The 14949-nt window shown below is 49.9% G+C and overlaps 1 protein-coding gene across 5 annotated transcripts in view; it reads right to left on the bottom strand.

Annotated features, from left to right (window-relative positions):
- Positions 1-1072: 1072 nt before the first annotated feature.
- LOC128874870 (protein tiptop) overlaps positions 1073-14949 on the bottom strand; it is a 143006-nt gene continuing 129129 nt past the window's right edge. For all 5 annotated transcript variants that reach the window (XM_054119988.1, XM_054119991.1, XM_054119992.1 and 2 more), the window contains 2 exons: positions 12498-12741; positions 1073-8408 (listed from right to left, as the gene is read on the bottom strand). In XM_054119988.1, the coding sequence (XP_053975963.1) occupies positions 4595-8408; positions 12498-12741 (4058 nt within the window). In that variant the 3' untranslated portion in view covers positions 1073-4594. The remainder of the gene's footprint in view (positions 8409-12497; positions 12742-14949) is intronic.

Genomic DNA, 14949 nt, shown 5'->3' on the forward strand with positions numbered 1-14949 from the left:
GGACCAATTGAATATTCCGAATAATATGTCATACATAATGCGTCACTGGTCAGTAATTCGTACTTCATTTGTATATACGAGCTTAAAATACAAAATCATCGGTGCCACGTGTAGGTGGTGCCAATCTCTCATGAAAATCTATGCGTTGTATACGTATATCTGACTAGGAATAAGAGAAACAAAAATAAAAGTACAATTTATAACGGTATTACGTCTCGTATAAAATAAGTAAATTCTTATCAGCGTGATTGTTTAGTTGGTCCACCGTTACACGTTGTTTCTATTAGTCATCCCTCGTTCGAATAAAATTACACCTATCTCCGGTTCTACTGGCACAAACAGAGGTTCGGGGATAAGAGACAAGAGGTGGGAGATGGGAGACGGCCTTGGCGGAGATCGTATCTCGCGAAAGGTCCTACGGCCGATAAGCGATTCTATGTTAGTAATGCAGTCCCCGGTTTATCTAGTTTATCCGCAGGTTCTGACTATTCTTCGACGGTACTCTATGCGAGACAGTGCCCACGATACTGCCACGTACGTATATTCAAACCGATGCGGTCACCAGTCCTATCGAGTTAACCCCTTCATGCCCGTCGTATCGTATTCGATGCACGCCGGTTTCAGACAAATTTTATTGTTATTACGATATCAACTGTTCGTTTCATTGTTTACTTTCTAAGGAATTGGAACATCATTTACAATCACGTCCAGTAAAATTATAATTTCAATGGAACCTCTTTCGTATCTTTTCACTATATCCTCATTTCGACGTTTGATTTGATTTCTAAAAATATCTATCTTTTCATTATTTTGAAGAAATCTTCCAATTATTCTAATTATTTATACTCGCCGTCAAGTTTTATTCTTCCTATACTCGAGTTTACATTTTACGTCCTGCTGGTCCTCGTTCACCGAAATTTTTTGTATAATTTAATTTCTCTACGCAATTATGTCAGAAAATATTCTGACGTATTCGAAAGTAAAGTTTCTTATCGCGATCTAAAAAGGAAGAAGGAGTATCGAGCAGATGCAGATCCATGCGTGGCAGGGTGAAGTAAACGAACGCGCACTGTTATACTTTATAACATATATATTTATTTGAGCTTTAATTGCATTTTAAAATACAACCGAAATAATTAAATAATGACAAATCTGGTAAAATGGTTTCAAGAGTCGCGTATACATGATGCATATCTTTGTGGTTGCGCATTTGTAAGTAGGTAGGTACTTTTCGAGCGTACTTTTCGCACGGTTGGCCATCCACGTTTTGTTTGTTTGTTTGTTTCTTTTTTTTTTTTCGTTTTCTCTCGTGTTCCACGAGTGTGTATACATGCCGCGTTTATCTTGTGCGCGTAATGTCGTTTCTTCGCGTCCACGTGGACCTCGTGTGTCCCGCCTTTCGTCCCACTCTCAGCAGTCGTATATAATTACAATAATAATATTAATATTATCGTTATATCGATAAATACTTTTAAAGTCCGCGATGGAAGAATTAGAGTTTACAAGAAATACGTATACAAGTGTGTTCCGCTCCGGATTCGGGCTTTCTCGTCCTCGAACGCGCGCAGTCATCGTCCCTTCGACCTAATTCCTCTCCCTCGAGTCTCCGTGCTATTATTTTCGAACTTCCTATCCATTCGCAACCGATCGTGCTCTTGCTATATTCAAGGAGTAGGCAACTGGACTCTTAGTAACTACGAACGCCACGGCAAAAGTCACAAGGAAACGCGTTCAACGAGGAGCGATCATGGAAATTTTATTTGAAGTAACTGATAAATTATCGAATGAGAATTGCACATTACGCATCGTCAAATAGAGGTAAATCAACTGTATCGCATCGTCTGCAATATTCTTTGTTTTTTTTTTTTTTAGCGTTTCACTTTATTCGTTGATTGCTTGGAATATAACTAAATAAAGTATTAGAATAATAATGAATTCAATCAAATGAAAATTTAATCGACTGAAAATTGATTCGAATGGGTAATTTGAATAACGATCAACCACTGGTACCACCGCCTCCGGCTTGCATCCTGTCGGCCATCGCGTATGCCTTGCTCCTGCGTTTATTCCTCGTTCGTCACCCTCGCTGTAACCAGCACTTTCCTCGTGTACTCGTCGATGGCCCAAGAGTCGGCAAGTTGCCCATCCTTGCTCTGTACTCACCTTTCCGATTTTACCATTCCTGCGTCGTGTCTTTTCGCTCTATCATTCTCACTCTTTTTCTCGATCGTTCCATGCACCCGCACACGCAGCAAACGACGCACACACGTACACACACGGACGGACGGACGTACGCACGCAGATACAAGATTACTCGCTCCGATGATTGTTCGCGCCCAGACACGCACGCTCGCACGCTGGAACGCGATCGGTTTACCAACAGAGACGGCCAATATTCTCTTCCAGATAAAGATCTCGAATAACGAATAAAAGATGAACATGCCACCCGTCGTTCTTCGAATACTAATGAAAATTTGAATGTCCGCGATTGAATCGTCACACATTGGGTTTCATTGGTCATCCGTTATTTGAATCGTATCGTATATTATAAAATATAATATAGAACGTATCACTCGTTTATAATATACGAATAATATTATACGTTATACTATACGGTATAAAATATGTTGCTCGAAGAAAATTTTATCCGTCTCTGGTTCCCAAGACGCCATTCAGAATTTGTCGCTCCGCGCATTCCGTCAGCTCTCTTTTATAATATAGAATAATCGTAATTGTAATCAATATACACGGTACTCGCGATTACTCGAGCGATAATAATGATAGTTATTTTACACTTAAAATGTCGCGTTTGCTCGCACGGCGCAATAAATAGGTATTTTGAACAAAGAAAATTTACAATGGTCTACTCGCACGCTACGAGTTGAAGGAAAACGATATTTCGTCGAGGACGTCGCCGTCGTCGCGCATCCGCTTATCATTCGTGCTCGTCCCGCGCGCGTTTCGAGCGACCGCGAGCCTCGCTATTGCACCGTATCTCGTCGTTGTTTCATTCACGTTCGTTATCCCGTTCGTCCGGTAATCGTAGACTTTCGAGGAGGTTCGACCTCGAACGATCTCACCGGTTTCGTAGCAATAAGTATCAACAAAGAGATTCCTATACAGGGGCGGACCCTAGCCTAGCCTATGCGCTAATCAACTACGCTCTTACGTTCTAGAGGTATACATGATGATCTGACCTTACGACAGCTGTGATAGGTAAGATTTCCTCCCCTTCCTTAGAAAACTCTAAACCCCCTCCCCCCAATCTTCCACGCTTTGCCTTTCCTTTTTTTTCCTAGCTCTACTCGCTCTCTCTCTCTCTCTCGCTCTCGCTCTCGCTCTCGCTCTCGCTCTCTCTCTCGCTCTCGCTCTCGCTCTCGCTCTCGCTCTCGCTCTCGCTCTCGCTCTCGCTCTCGCTCTCGCTCTCTCTCTCTCTCTCGCTCTCGCTCTCTCTCTCTCTCTTTCGCTCTCTCTCTCTCGTCCGTAGCGCCTCTCATCGCCGGTCGTAAATGTCCTTAAGTATTTATAAAATCACAAACTTGGCCGCGCGCCGAGCCCCTTGACTCAGCAGTGCCGCGAGATATGGTGGCATCACAATTTAATTAACGCACGTTCGACATCCACCTCCTCGTCGGATGTATCGGCTATCTTTCTACGCCCGCGTTGGTCGACTATCCGGCGACAAGTTCCGTTATTCGTGGTACGCGACCAGAAGGTGAGAATCGAGCAGTAATCACGCGAAAATTAAGATTCGCGGGTCCGGACGCGCGGGAAACGCATCGGACGCGATCGAAAGAGGATGAGGATCGGTCGGAAGGGAGACGAAGAGTGTCGAGAGGAAGAAGTGGACGGGGCCACGAAGCGGAAGTTGCGGTGGGCCCAAGATCCGATCGAATACGTTCGAATCCGCGACGTTACAGTGGAATACGTTTGAATATCAGTCGATGTCAGGTCTCGAAGTTCTTCATCGATCGAGTCATAGAGGTTCGATACTTTGACGTTTGGTTCTGTCTTTAAATTTCCGATGAGTTTCGAAGATTTTGTACGAGTAAATGAACGACTTTATGAATTCGTATACTCTGTCATTCGTGTACTCTGTCATTCATAAATTATTAAATTTCTCCGCACTTTTCAAGACGAAATTAATAACTTTATTAACTTCTAGAAACTAATTTATACATTCATCTATATATATATATTTATGCAAAGTACGAAGGACTCGTTAGAAGTGTTAAAACTCGTTAAGACTTGTCGGTCAAAGATTGAAGAAGACTACAAAATCAATGAAAACTTTCAAGATCGAACTAGACGTCGAGTCCTAACAATTCCTTCGAGACGTGCCGGCACCGAATGACGTTCGAAACGATTCGATGGTTCGCGGTGTTGAAAATTGGTAGCGTTTTCGACGGCACAGATTCGAACTCTAATCACCAGCCGGAAGTCTTGCCCGGATAACGGAATCGCGAACAAACGGATAGACGGTCGAGGCGGAGGTTCGAAGGTCGAAAGGTCTCGAACCGGTGGTCGCTAGTTACAGTCGTTACAGTATAGATACACTTATGTACAAGTGGCACCGCTACTTACGGGGCTCGGACTATACGTATTTGCTGGACAACTGTTTAGCCAGCTCCGTATACTTGAGAAATTTCGAGTGCGGGCTCTCCTCGAGGGGAGAGGCCGCTGACTGAGACGGGCTGCCGTTCGCCTGCGGAAGCGGCGGCGACTTGTTGCGCTGGGACGTCGGGGGCGAGGAAGAACTGTGACCGGAAGACGGTCCCGTGGCGGTGTTCTGAGAGACCGCGGCCGCAGCAGCCGCAGCAGCCGCCGCAGCGGCGGCCGCGGCTGATCGGCCGATGGTCAGGGGGTCCGGAATCACGCCGTCTTTAACGAAGTGCATTTTCGACAGGTGGTGCCTGTACGCGCCCTTCGATATGAACGGCGTGTCGCAGAAGGCGCATTTCATGATCGAATCGGCGGTGACGACGGCATCGTTGCAGGCCCAGCTGAACGCCAGGATCGCTCCTGGCGTGGTACCCGATCCAGGCCCGCTCGAGCCAACGCCGCTACCAGCGGCTGCGCCGTGGCTCGATGTCGAGCCGGGACCGCTGCCGGACCTTGCAGCGCTGCCGCTAGGACCTCTCGTCTCCGTCTTGTCGCAAAGCTTTTGCAATGCAGCCAACGGATGACTGCTGGTCTTGCGCCCCTGCGAATCGACCGCGCTGCCCGTACCACCTCCGCCTCCACCACCGCCACCGCCGCTGCCACCACCCGACAGGCTGTCGAACATGGAGGAAAGCGCCCCGAGACTGCTGGATCCTTTGGTGTCTGGCGTTCCGCGTGGCGTCACCGATCGGTCGCTGCTCGTAGGACTGCTGGTGCTGTTCCTGCACGGACTGCGAGCCAGCTGCTCCATTTGTCCGCTCGACCTGGGAGTCGGCGGGTTTACGCGAGGCGAGAGAACCTCCCTGCCTTCCTCCGAACCCTCGTGCAGACTGCTGCGTCGATGGTTGAACGATCCCTGATCCTCCTCGTCTCTACAGTCCTCCATGATTTCCTTCTTTACGAACACGTCCCGATTCGACTGAGCCTGAGACTGCTCCTCGTCGTTTGCGCTTCGTTCTTCGCTCTCCTCGTCCCTGGGCTCCTTCTTCACCACCACCGACGTCGAGCCTGCCGCTGACGCAGCAGCGGCGGTCGCGGAGGCGATCGACTCCTCGTCACCGGATTCTTCCGCGGCCGGGTGATGGCGTCCCGACGTCAGACTTTGCGGGGTCAGCTGCTTGTCGGGTGTTGCGCGATGGTGATGGGAATGCCTCTCCGAATGTCCGACGGACAGGTCTAAACGCCTTTCAGGCGTCATCGAGTCGGTTCTACCGCCGCTGCCTCGTTCCGATACGGAACTGGACTCGCTTCCGCTGCGTTCCCGCCGCGCCGCCGTGCTCGCCGAGTAGTGCTGCTGTTGGTGTTGCTGTTGCTGATACGATCGCAGGAGGTTCATCGTTTGCGGGTCCACCAGCGGTTTCGTGTAGTCCACGCTCTCGTCGATGCCCAGCCGCTTCAGAATGCTCGTGCCCATCGGCGCGCCAGGCTGAGCGTGATGCAAGCCTGGCGTCCCGTGCCTGACGCGGGAATCGAAGCTCTTCTCAATCAGCTTCTCGATGGCGTTCAGAACGGAAGGAGAAGAGCTGCCTGTAGTCTCGTTGGCGGTCGGGGTTGGGGTGTCTTTGCCAGGAGTAGTCGCGTCGCTTGCCGAGGATGGCGACCGATGGTGCCTCGAGGACACTGGCGAACTGTCCTCGTTGACGCTCTTGCGACCGCTCTCGGACGGCGGCAACGTCGCGGGCAAGTGATTCGACATGAGCGCGTTCTTCAGAAAGTTCCGTTGATTCGCACTCACCGTGCCCCCACCGATGCACTGACGTATATGATCCACGAAGATGGTCGTCTCGATCTTCTCGCCGCACTTCTCGCAGGTTATTCTTCCCGCGTGTTTCCCGAGGCTGTGGCCAAGACCCGCCGCGGCATCGCCATTCTTGAACTCGTTCTGAGCCCTCTCCAACTCCAGCAGCTTCCTCACGGGCAGCGATTTCTTGCGTTTCTCCCGCGTCTGTCGACGCCGTCCACCGCTCTCGGTGATCGAGCGCATTATGTGCTCTTTGTAGTGCGAGTTCTTCACCATGTGGTTGCTCAGCTCCTTCAACGAACTAAACGCCTGGTCGCAAACCTTGCAGGTCAGCACGGCGCTCACGTGGCTGCTGGTCGTTCCCGAACCCGGCCCTGCGGTGTTCCCACCGTGAGGACCAGTGGTACCACCGCCAGGGACCGTCGTTCCACTCCCACCGCCACCAGCGCTCACAGCGCCACCTCCGCTTCCACCGCTCCCACCACCGCCGCCTTTATTTTCATCCGATGATTTCCAGGAGATGATCTGTTCCTGAGAGATGATATTAGTGTAGTGTTGCGTCTGCTGCATGTGCGATGTCATCTCGGCCAGGGAGCGGAAACTCTGTCCGCACCACATGCACTTAAGAATCTGCCTAGTTTGCTCGGCCCCCTTGCCCAACCACACGTCCTGGCCGCGCACCAGCTTTCGCGGTAGCGGCATCGTCTCCTTGATCAGCAAGTTCAGCTCGGATGGACTCTGCTTGCTGCTGGGCGTCGCGGAACCGCCGCCACCGGATCCGCTGTTGCCCGACGACGTCGTTTGAGGCTGATGAGATTGCTGGGGCGTCGGAATGCTCTGTACGTTCGTCTGTTGGGGATGCAGCGTGGATCCGGCGGGTGGCACCGGCATGTTAACGCCGCAATGCTTCGCCTCCTTCATGTGCGTCGTCATCGCCGCCAACGTGGGGAAGCTTTGCTTACACCAGACGCACTTTAGCACGTCCTTTGCTTGATCGGCGCCCTTGTTCAACCAATGCGATTGCCAGGCGCTGTGTCGACTGCCCGACGTCGAACCGGTTACGTTTCCAGCGGCGGTCGCTACACCACCTGGTCCACCGGAGGTCGCACCCGACGACGACCTGAACAGATCCTCGCCTCCCAACTTGCTCAGTTCGGACATCTTCTCGAGCGCCTTGGTCGCCTCGCTCGGTTGGTACGATTTCTCCAACGCGGACGGCGGCTTCATCTTGCCGTTCCAGAGCTGATGGTGGTCCATCACGCCGGCGGTGCTCTTCGGCGAGAGCTGCTGCTGACTAGTGGCCGCTGCCGCTACCGCGGCGGCGAAATAGGGGAAGTGAGAGGCCACCACGGGCGACGTCCACGGCGACACGACGGGGGGCCTGCCGAAACCGACCGCGCTCACGGCTTGCGTTGGATCCTGATGGGCTGTCGCGGCCGCCGCGGTACCTGCTAACCTTGAGGACTTGCGCACGGGTGGTGGCGGAGAGTCTTCGGGACCTGGCCGCTTTCTGCTGGGCACGGACAGGTCCAGGGGTCCGTTGTTCGTTTCCGTCGACGAGGAGGGGGTCGGTGGCTTGCTCAGGTTCAGTATCTGCTCGTCCTCGTCGTCCTCGGTCGAAGAAGCCTTTCTCGTGCTGAAGTCGAGGACGGCTGGCAACGGTGTCGCCGATGGTGACACTTCGCCCACGCTGCTCGGCGAGACCAGCAGACCCGGAGTGGCGGCTGGCGGCGAACACGAGGACGAGACCAACGGCGACACCGAGCCCCGAGACAGGGGCGAGTGTCCGAGCAGCAGCCTCTGGTGAGTCTGTTGCAGATACGCCGCCATCATTGCCGCGGAATGGGGCGGTAGCAGAGGATGACTGCCGAGCGGAAGGGGCACGATGCCGCTCGGGCTGACAGGACTCGCGCTGCTTCTCGTTGCGGGCGGCGGTGGACTACCAGTCGCCGGACCGGACGATTCCCGAGAATCTCTCGAGGGACAGCGCGGACTCATTGGTTCTCTGGAATCATGAAACAGAAGGGAAGAACGTTATGTGACGTCGACGAGAGTGCTCGATAATATTTCGTTGGGGATACCGAACCCTTTCGCTACTATGCGCTGTTGCAACCATTTCGAGGGGGATGATCCGGGTGGATTTTGTACAGTACCAGGTAGAAATTATAGTGGTTGACGAGTGGAAACGAATTGTACATTTTTAGAAAATGTTGAATCCATTGTTACAGTTTATATCACTTCCAGAACACCCGACCCAAACTTAACAATTTGATATTCGCGTTAATGATATTCAATTTTCGTAATTTCGCAGGTCTTGTCGTGTAAAATTTGATACAAACAAAGACATCCTTAAATTGAATGACATGCTTTAATTAACGGTGCGAATAATATAAATTATAATACGCTGTCCGCCCAGACGGCCACGCCAAAAAGAAATGTACATGAATTGAAACCCTTTTTTATATTCATGTGGTTAGAATTATTAGAGCTAACTTTTTACTTTGTATTTAGAAGTAGATAATTTAATGAGTACATATTAATTCGTGTTAGAAATCAGACACCTGAGATTCGTATTTAAAATAAAAGAAATAGATTCATAAGCAATGATTATGTATGTGCTTCAGGTTAAGAAATACACCTGCCCGTTTTTCGACACTAGTTATTCTAGTTGCCAGACATATTCTCGGTGGTTCGTAGCTATTTCGGAGTTATCAATTAGGTACATCTATTGCTGGTTCACCGATTCTAGAATGCACATTGACTGGTATAGGAAAAGGAAGGAAACGTGGACGTGTGTCTAGTCGCGAAGAAAATCAATGAATTAAAAATCGATGGTTTTCGCCAGAAATCGGACAACCGTCGGATGACTGACACGAGGAAGATTACGTTTATTCCGTGCCAGTGATCGATATCGGCTTAAACAATGTACGAAATGCGACTCTAAAAACGAAAAGCAATCTATATTGCAAGCACACTTGTAAGGGGATAAACGAGATATGGTTTATGTAACTCGCTTAGGTGAAAATAGGATTAAAGCTAGGAAACTCTAAAATTTGTTAGTAAACTTACTGCTAACCGTTTCAGGCGGTTACTCTTCATTTACGATAATGCGATTTGAGCTGAGGCACCCATGCTACTAGCGCCAAAAATGTTTAGAAATAGCGAGCATGTACAAAATTAATATTACATTGAGAGTTTACAGATATCGTTAAAAACGATCTGTTTTCTAAGTTTTCTCGACGATACGATCGATCCCAGACTGTCTTACAAGGAATTCCATTTGAGCGGGAAATCAGCTCGACGGAATAGCGTAGGAACTTTATCGCTTCGAGTTATTTTTTACCGAAACCACTAACGTAATTCTATCTTAAAATCCTCATATCTTATACTTTTGATCATTCTTTAATTTATTTGTAGTCTACCCCATGCGCCAATCAATGGAAGTGCTATAAATTTGTTATTCGAAACAATTAGGTACAAGGCCTGTCGTATTAAAATTTAAAGCATTTAATGTAGTCGTTAGAATTCGTAATAAGCTGTACGAGAGTATTCGGAGTATTATACGTCCCTTGTTCCGAAGGTAGCCACGAACACACAGTCGGAACCGTTTAACAACGGTAAACGGCTCGTTGCAACTACACGGAATATTGTAGAATATATTATTTAATTACCACTTCGTGCCAACACGGGTAAAATGAATTAAATACCGCGCAGCAACACGCGTTGTTCCCGCCGCAGGCATCCGTTACGCTCGTACAACGCCAGAACTAACCGACCAACTCATCCGTAGCGAAAGGGTTGAAGATTGCGCCCTCAACGTTAACAACGTCGCGACCGTTCGACCCGAACATCGTCTGACAAATCGCTTTCGCGACAATGGTCAACGCCTGGACATCAGATATGTGCGAAACTCTATTTGAATAATATAAATCTCAAACGCAGAATGATTTATGCGCGATGCCACGCTATTATTATTTCTCGGTTCATTGTGGAACATTTCATTTTGTAATTCAAATTCAATTCTTGATTCGACAAGCGATCGATGCAATGTTTATATTTATTTGCAAGAATAGCGATGACTTCATGTACGTATTTAATATGATTACAATATGATTACTCTCTGATAGGTACAACTGTGATTGGCAAGAAAGCTCTTTCCTTGTTAATATACGGTAATAATAATTTATTTCGAAAGTCTTGTAGCGATGCAATAAAATCAATATGAAATCACCAATGGGTATTCGAGAATCGTTAACAATTAAAGACTTTGTTCGTCTCCCTTGAACACTGACCGACGAAACTCCCGCGTGTCAGCCACGATTGACGAACAATTTGTGCGGGCACTGTGTCACTGCGGCGTCAGCCATCTGCCGATGAACGGGTCGGATCAGCGATCTTGGTACTCGCGGAAAAACCGCGAGAACAATCGATACCTGTCGGAGGCTCGTTAACGCGTACTCGGTCGCGAGTACAGGCCTACGAGCGCGTGGATCGTCGTGATCCTTCTCCCATGGGTGATGATCGGTGGCGTGGCTGCGTGCGCGGGCGCAAACACGGACACGGGGCCACGAACACAGGTATCCCAGGAAGAAAGAAAGAACAGTTCTGGATTAACCCTTCGCCGCGTACGTCCCCGATGCCACTGCATTCGAGTTAAAGCGACGTTTGAGGGGTTAAGAGGTGCGCGGTACGAGGAGAGAGTAAAACGTGAACACCGTCGAGTTGCTTCGCGTCGGGAAGGCTGACTGCGACGTCTGACCCAGTACGGTTCGCGCGGCAGATAATACTTCTCGAGTGGAATAGGAGCACGCGACGCGAATCTCGCGTAATCGTCGCGAGGAGCGCCGGGCGCGAGGTTGCAGGCTTGTCGACGGCCCGCTCGTAACTGACTGCTCCTGACTGAATGCCGAATGCGTGCCGCGAGATGAAAGGGGAGCACCGGCACGCATGCAGGGGAAGTTTTCGGGGGCTGCGCGGCGCGGGGGGCACGGAGGCGCCACCGACGCAGCCCGCCACCATCGCACACATACCCGCCGCCCCCAGCACACACATCCACCGCCCCCGTGGCAAGCGGTGATGCGGCAAAACGGTACCGAAGCGGTGTCACCGACGGCGTTAGCGAGGATCGCCTCGCGCAGCTCGACGCGTAACACGTGCCTATCTCTATTAGCTGTGTGACGTCGCACGGCAGTCACTGATATCAGTCTGGCACCGGCTTATTTATCCCTTCGTCTACTCCCACCCCTTCCGCCCGTCTCTATCGGTCGCGTTGCCTCCCTCTCAGCTGTTGTCTCCTCTGCCTTCGTCTCTCGAGCTTCCTTTCGCGACTAGTTATCGCTTTGCGGCCTACTCGCGGTGCTATGCAGTCGTTGCGTTCTTACGTCGCGGGGTATCTTAACGCTAAAACATCCGAGACCAAGAGGTTCAAACTTCTATTTAAAGTCGATTAATTATTGGCAATGCTTCGACTGCAACCTTTGGGGCGCAGTTAAAGTAGCAGAGAATTACTAACAAAGGGGGATGTTCACCCTCCCATTTTTAGTATACAAGTTTGATAATCCATAATAGACGTTCCGTGTGATCGATCAACTTGCATATATTTTTCAAAGGAAATGAATATGTAGCGAATACTGAGAAACACGAACCTGTTGGCCAACGTACAGGTTCTTAAACATAATGTCTGATTCGTACGAACCAGCGTCAAGTAGGCAGCCTCGGTTCGGATTTGCCTCGACCACAAAGTGTTAATAGCGTTTCGCCGCGTCTCGCTCGCGCACGTCACGGATCCGTGACGATTCGTTGCGCTCAAACAACGAGAACACCCGTGTGTGTACACGAGAGCCCCAGGACGGCGACTTCAAAGCGCACAGCAGCATGGCTCTCGTTGATTTAGGCGGTTTACGATGAAGCCCTCGGTAAAGCACCGGCTAATGAGTTTGAAGCGGACCGCGTTTGTCGAAATTTACGGTCATACTTCTTTTTGTCCTTCGCGCCTGCAGTCTAGGCCTCCGTCTAGACGTCGCCGTTGCAAAGTTTCGGAGACGTTCCATCGATATGCGGTTGGAGAAAATTGTCGAAAAGCAAGGTGGTTTACCTGTCGGGAGGTCCCGTGTCCCTTAAAATCGTGGGATTCAATCTCGCGGTAGCGGAAGGCGGTGGCGTGGGCGGCGTTGCATCCTCGTCGTCCTCCTCGTCGGTCGCGTCGCCATCCTCTTCCTCTTTGGTTGCAGCCGCACAACCCCTCTCGCTAGGGCTAATCGGCCCGTCATCCTCCACGCAATCGCCTTCCTCCCCTTGGAGGTCCGTGCCAGGCCCTGAGCCTTCGACTCCGTCCTCCCCTGAAACGAAAAATCAAAGGATCACGTAAATTTATACCGAATTTATCTCCGATAATGAAACGAAGGATGGACGTTCAAGGTATATGTACACATGAGACAATATATTCTTATACGAGCCAATCGCGATTTAGGCGAGAATTACACGGAATAGCATTAGAAATTTTTCTGAATACCGATTAAATACCTTTTTTCGATAAACAATTTGTTATTCGTTGGAACTATTATTTGGTATACTTGTACAGCTAGTTTCATATTTGTTTTTTAATCGCGAATGTGAACGACCATCATCGTCTGATAATCAACAACGTCTAGATGTAACATTGAACATCTGTAAGAAAAATATACAGATTGCGTGCTACGTGCAAATCTAAGCGGGTAGGAGACAAGCATGCTATATCTAATACTAACGTAACAGAATATTTGGGGACTAACTTTTGTCTGTTTCAAAATTGAGGAGTGGTATCGTTAAATAGTATTTAACGATACTTTAGTGTTGTGTGAAAATTTCCAGATGTTCGATTAGTTCAACAACTCGTAACACGACGAGTCGTTACAGGGATCGTCGAACAGACGGACGATCGCGCAGGTGAAGACGAGTAAGGAGCGGGGGAGAAACAAGAAGAGGGAAGAGTGGAAAGGAAGCATGGGGTCTGACAATAGAAGGGAGAATTTGGGAACGACGGTGTCAAGAATGGTGGAACGACGCAAAGAGCAAGACAATAGCGCTATCTGTTCATTTATCAGCCTTTCGCGACGACGACGACGACTGTGTCGACGTTGCGAACGACGCGTCGATGGCGAGGCTGCATCGGATGCGTCGAGCGAGATCACGGTGGGCCATTGTCGAGCCAGCCAGAGACTTCCGTTCTCCGTATTATGATTCTTAATCAAATCGTTTTGAACCTACGATAACGAACTACGGGGTCGGCCATCGTATCGTTCTCGCCGTCGAAACGTTTCGTCGAAGTAGGTTGCGCTTTTTTGGATCTCGAATCGTCGTAGCTGGGCAAAACTAAGTTAAACCATCTGTTCGATGAAGGGTGCAAAGGTAGAGTTAAACAAGATAAGATGGCGAACATCCCTAGGTACGCAAACATAGAAACCAATTTATTTGTTTATTCGAATGCACAGCCTTCTAAAAAAAAAAAAGACGACAGAGTGTTCATCGCGGCTCACATCAAAAGTTAACCGCGCGACAAAGAAGGTCAACGAGAAACATAAGAATGACGAGAACGAGTGACAATTGGAACGAGTGACAATTGGAACGCATTGGCGTAAAACAGCGATTGAAGAACTATTCAAGTTTCCATGATTTTGTGACACCTTACTACTATATATTGGATGGATCGAGCGGCCTAGTCCCTTTGCTCCGGTCTTCTCTAGTTTGTACATACTCGGGAACTTAACGTGGCCGGTCAGAAGGATGGTCCCGAGACGCGACGATCGCCATCTTGTTCCGGAGTCACGCGTCCCCGTTCGAGAACCCGAGGATCCCGATCTTCGGGGACCGAAGAAAGCGAAAGAGGCGGAAAGGAGCCTGCACACCTCCCTTTCGAGAGGGTGGGGACAACCAGGACGAAGAGCACCGTCCTACTTTGCCGACTGGCCAACCAAACGATCGTTTGTTCGCCGATGGGCCGCGGAAGAAGGAGGGAAAGGAGATCGCGCATTGATCCGCGGAGGCATCGGCAACTAATTACGCAGATTTATGTCCCCATTGTCCATTGTCTCTCTCATCCGGAGCGGCCCTCCGTAGCCCTGCGCGACCGTGAACGATTCGATGGAAGAGCTGCTGGCTGCCTGCCGCTGGCCAGCGATCCAGCCTGGAACGGGAGGTGCTCCGAGCAGGAACGACCAACGACCACGAAGACGACCAACGTCGACGCCGTGAACGAGGAAGACGAGAACAAACCGGGACAAAAGGAAGAGCCCGAGAATGGTCTGGAACCGAGCTTCGTACCGAGAAGGGATACGCGAGAAGTCGAGAGACCAGGGCGGACCACCGGCGGACAGCTCCGCCCGCTTCGAACATCCTCGATATCCTTTCCGTCCCGTTTCCTCTCGTTTCGCCTCGCTTCGCGTAAAAACGGACGCGTACCTTTTGCACCTTCCTGTCCACCCTACTTCTTTCCTTCCCTCTTTTTATTCCCATTGTGTTACTTTCTTTACTCTTGTTTGTCCCTAGGACGACATCCTCCAAGTTCCACT

The sequence above is a fragment of the Hylaeus volcanicus genome, chromosome 4 (assembly GCF_026283585.1).
Source record: "Hylaeus volcanicus isolate JK05 chromosome 4, UHH_iyHylVolc1.0_haploid, whole genome shotgun sequence".
NCBI classification, from domain to species: domain Eukaryota; kingdom Metazoa; phylum Arthropoda; class Insecta; order Hymenoptera; family Colletidae; genus Hylaeus; species Hylaeus volcanicus.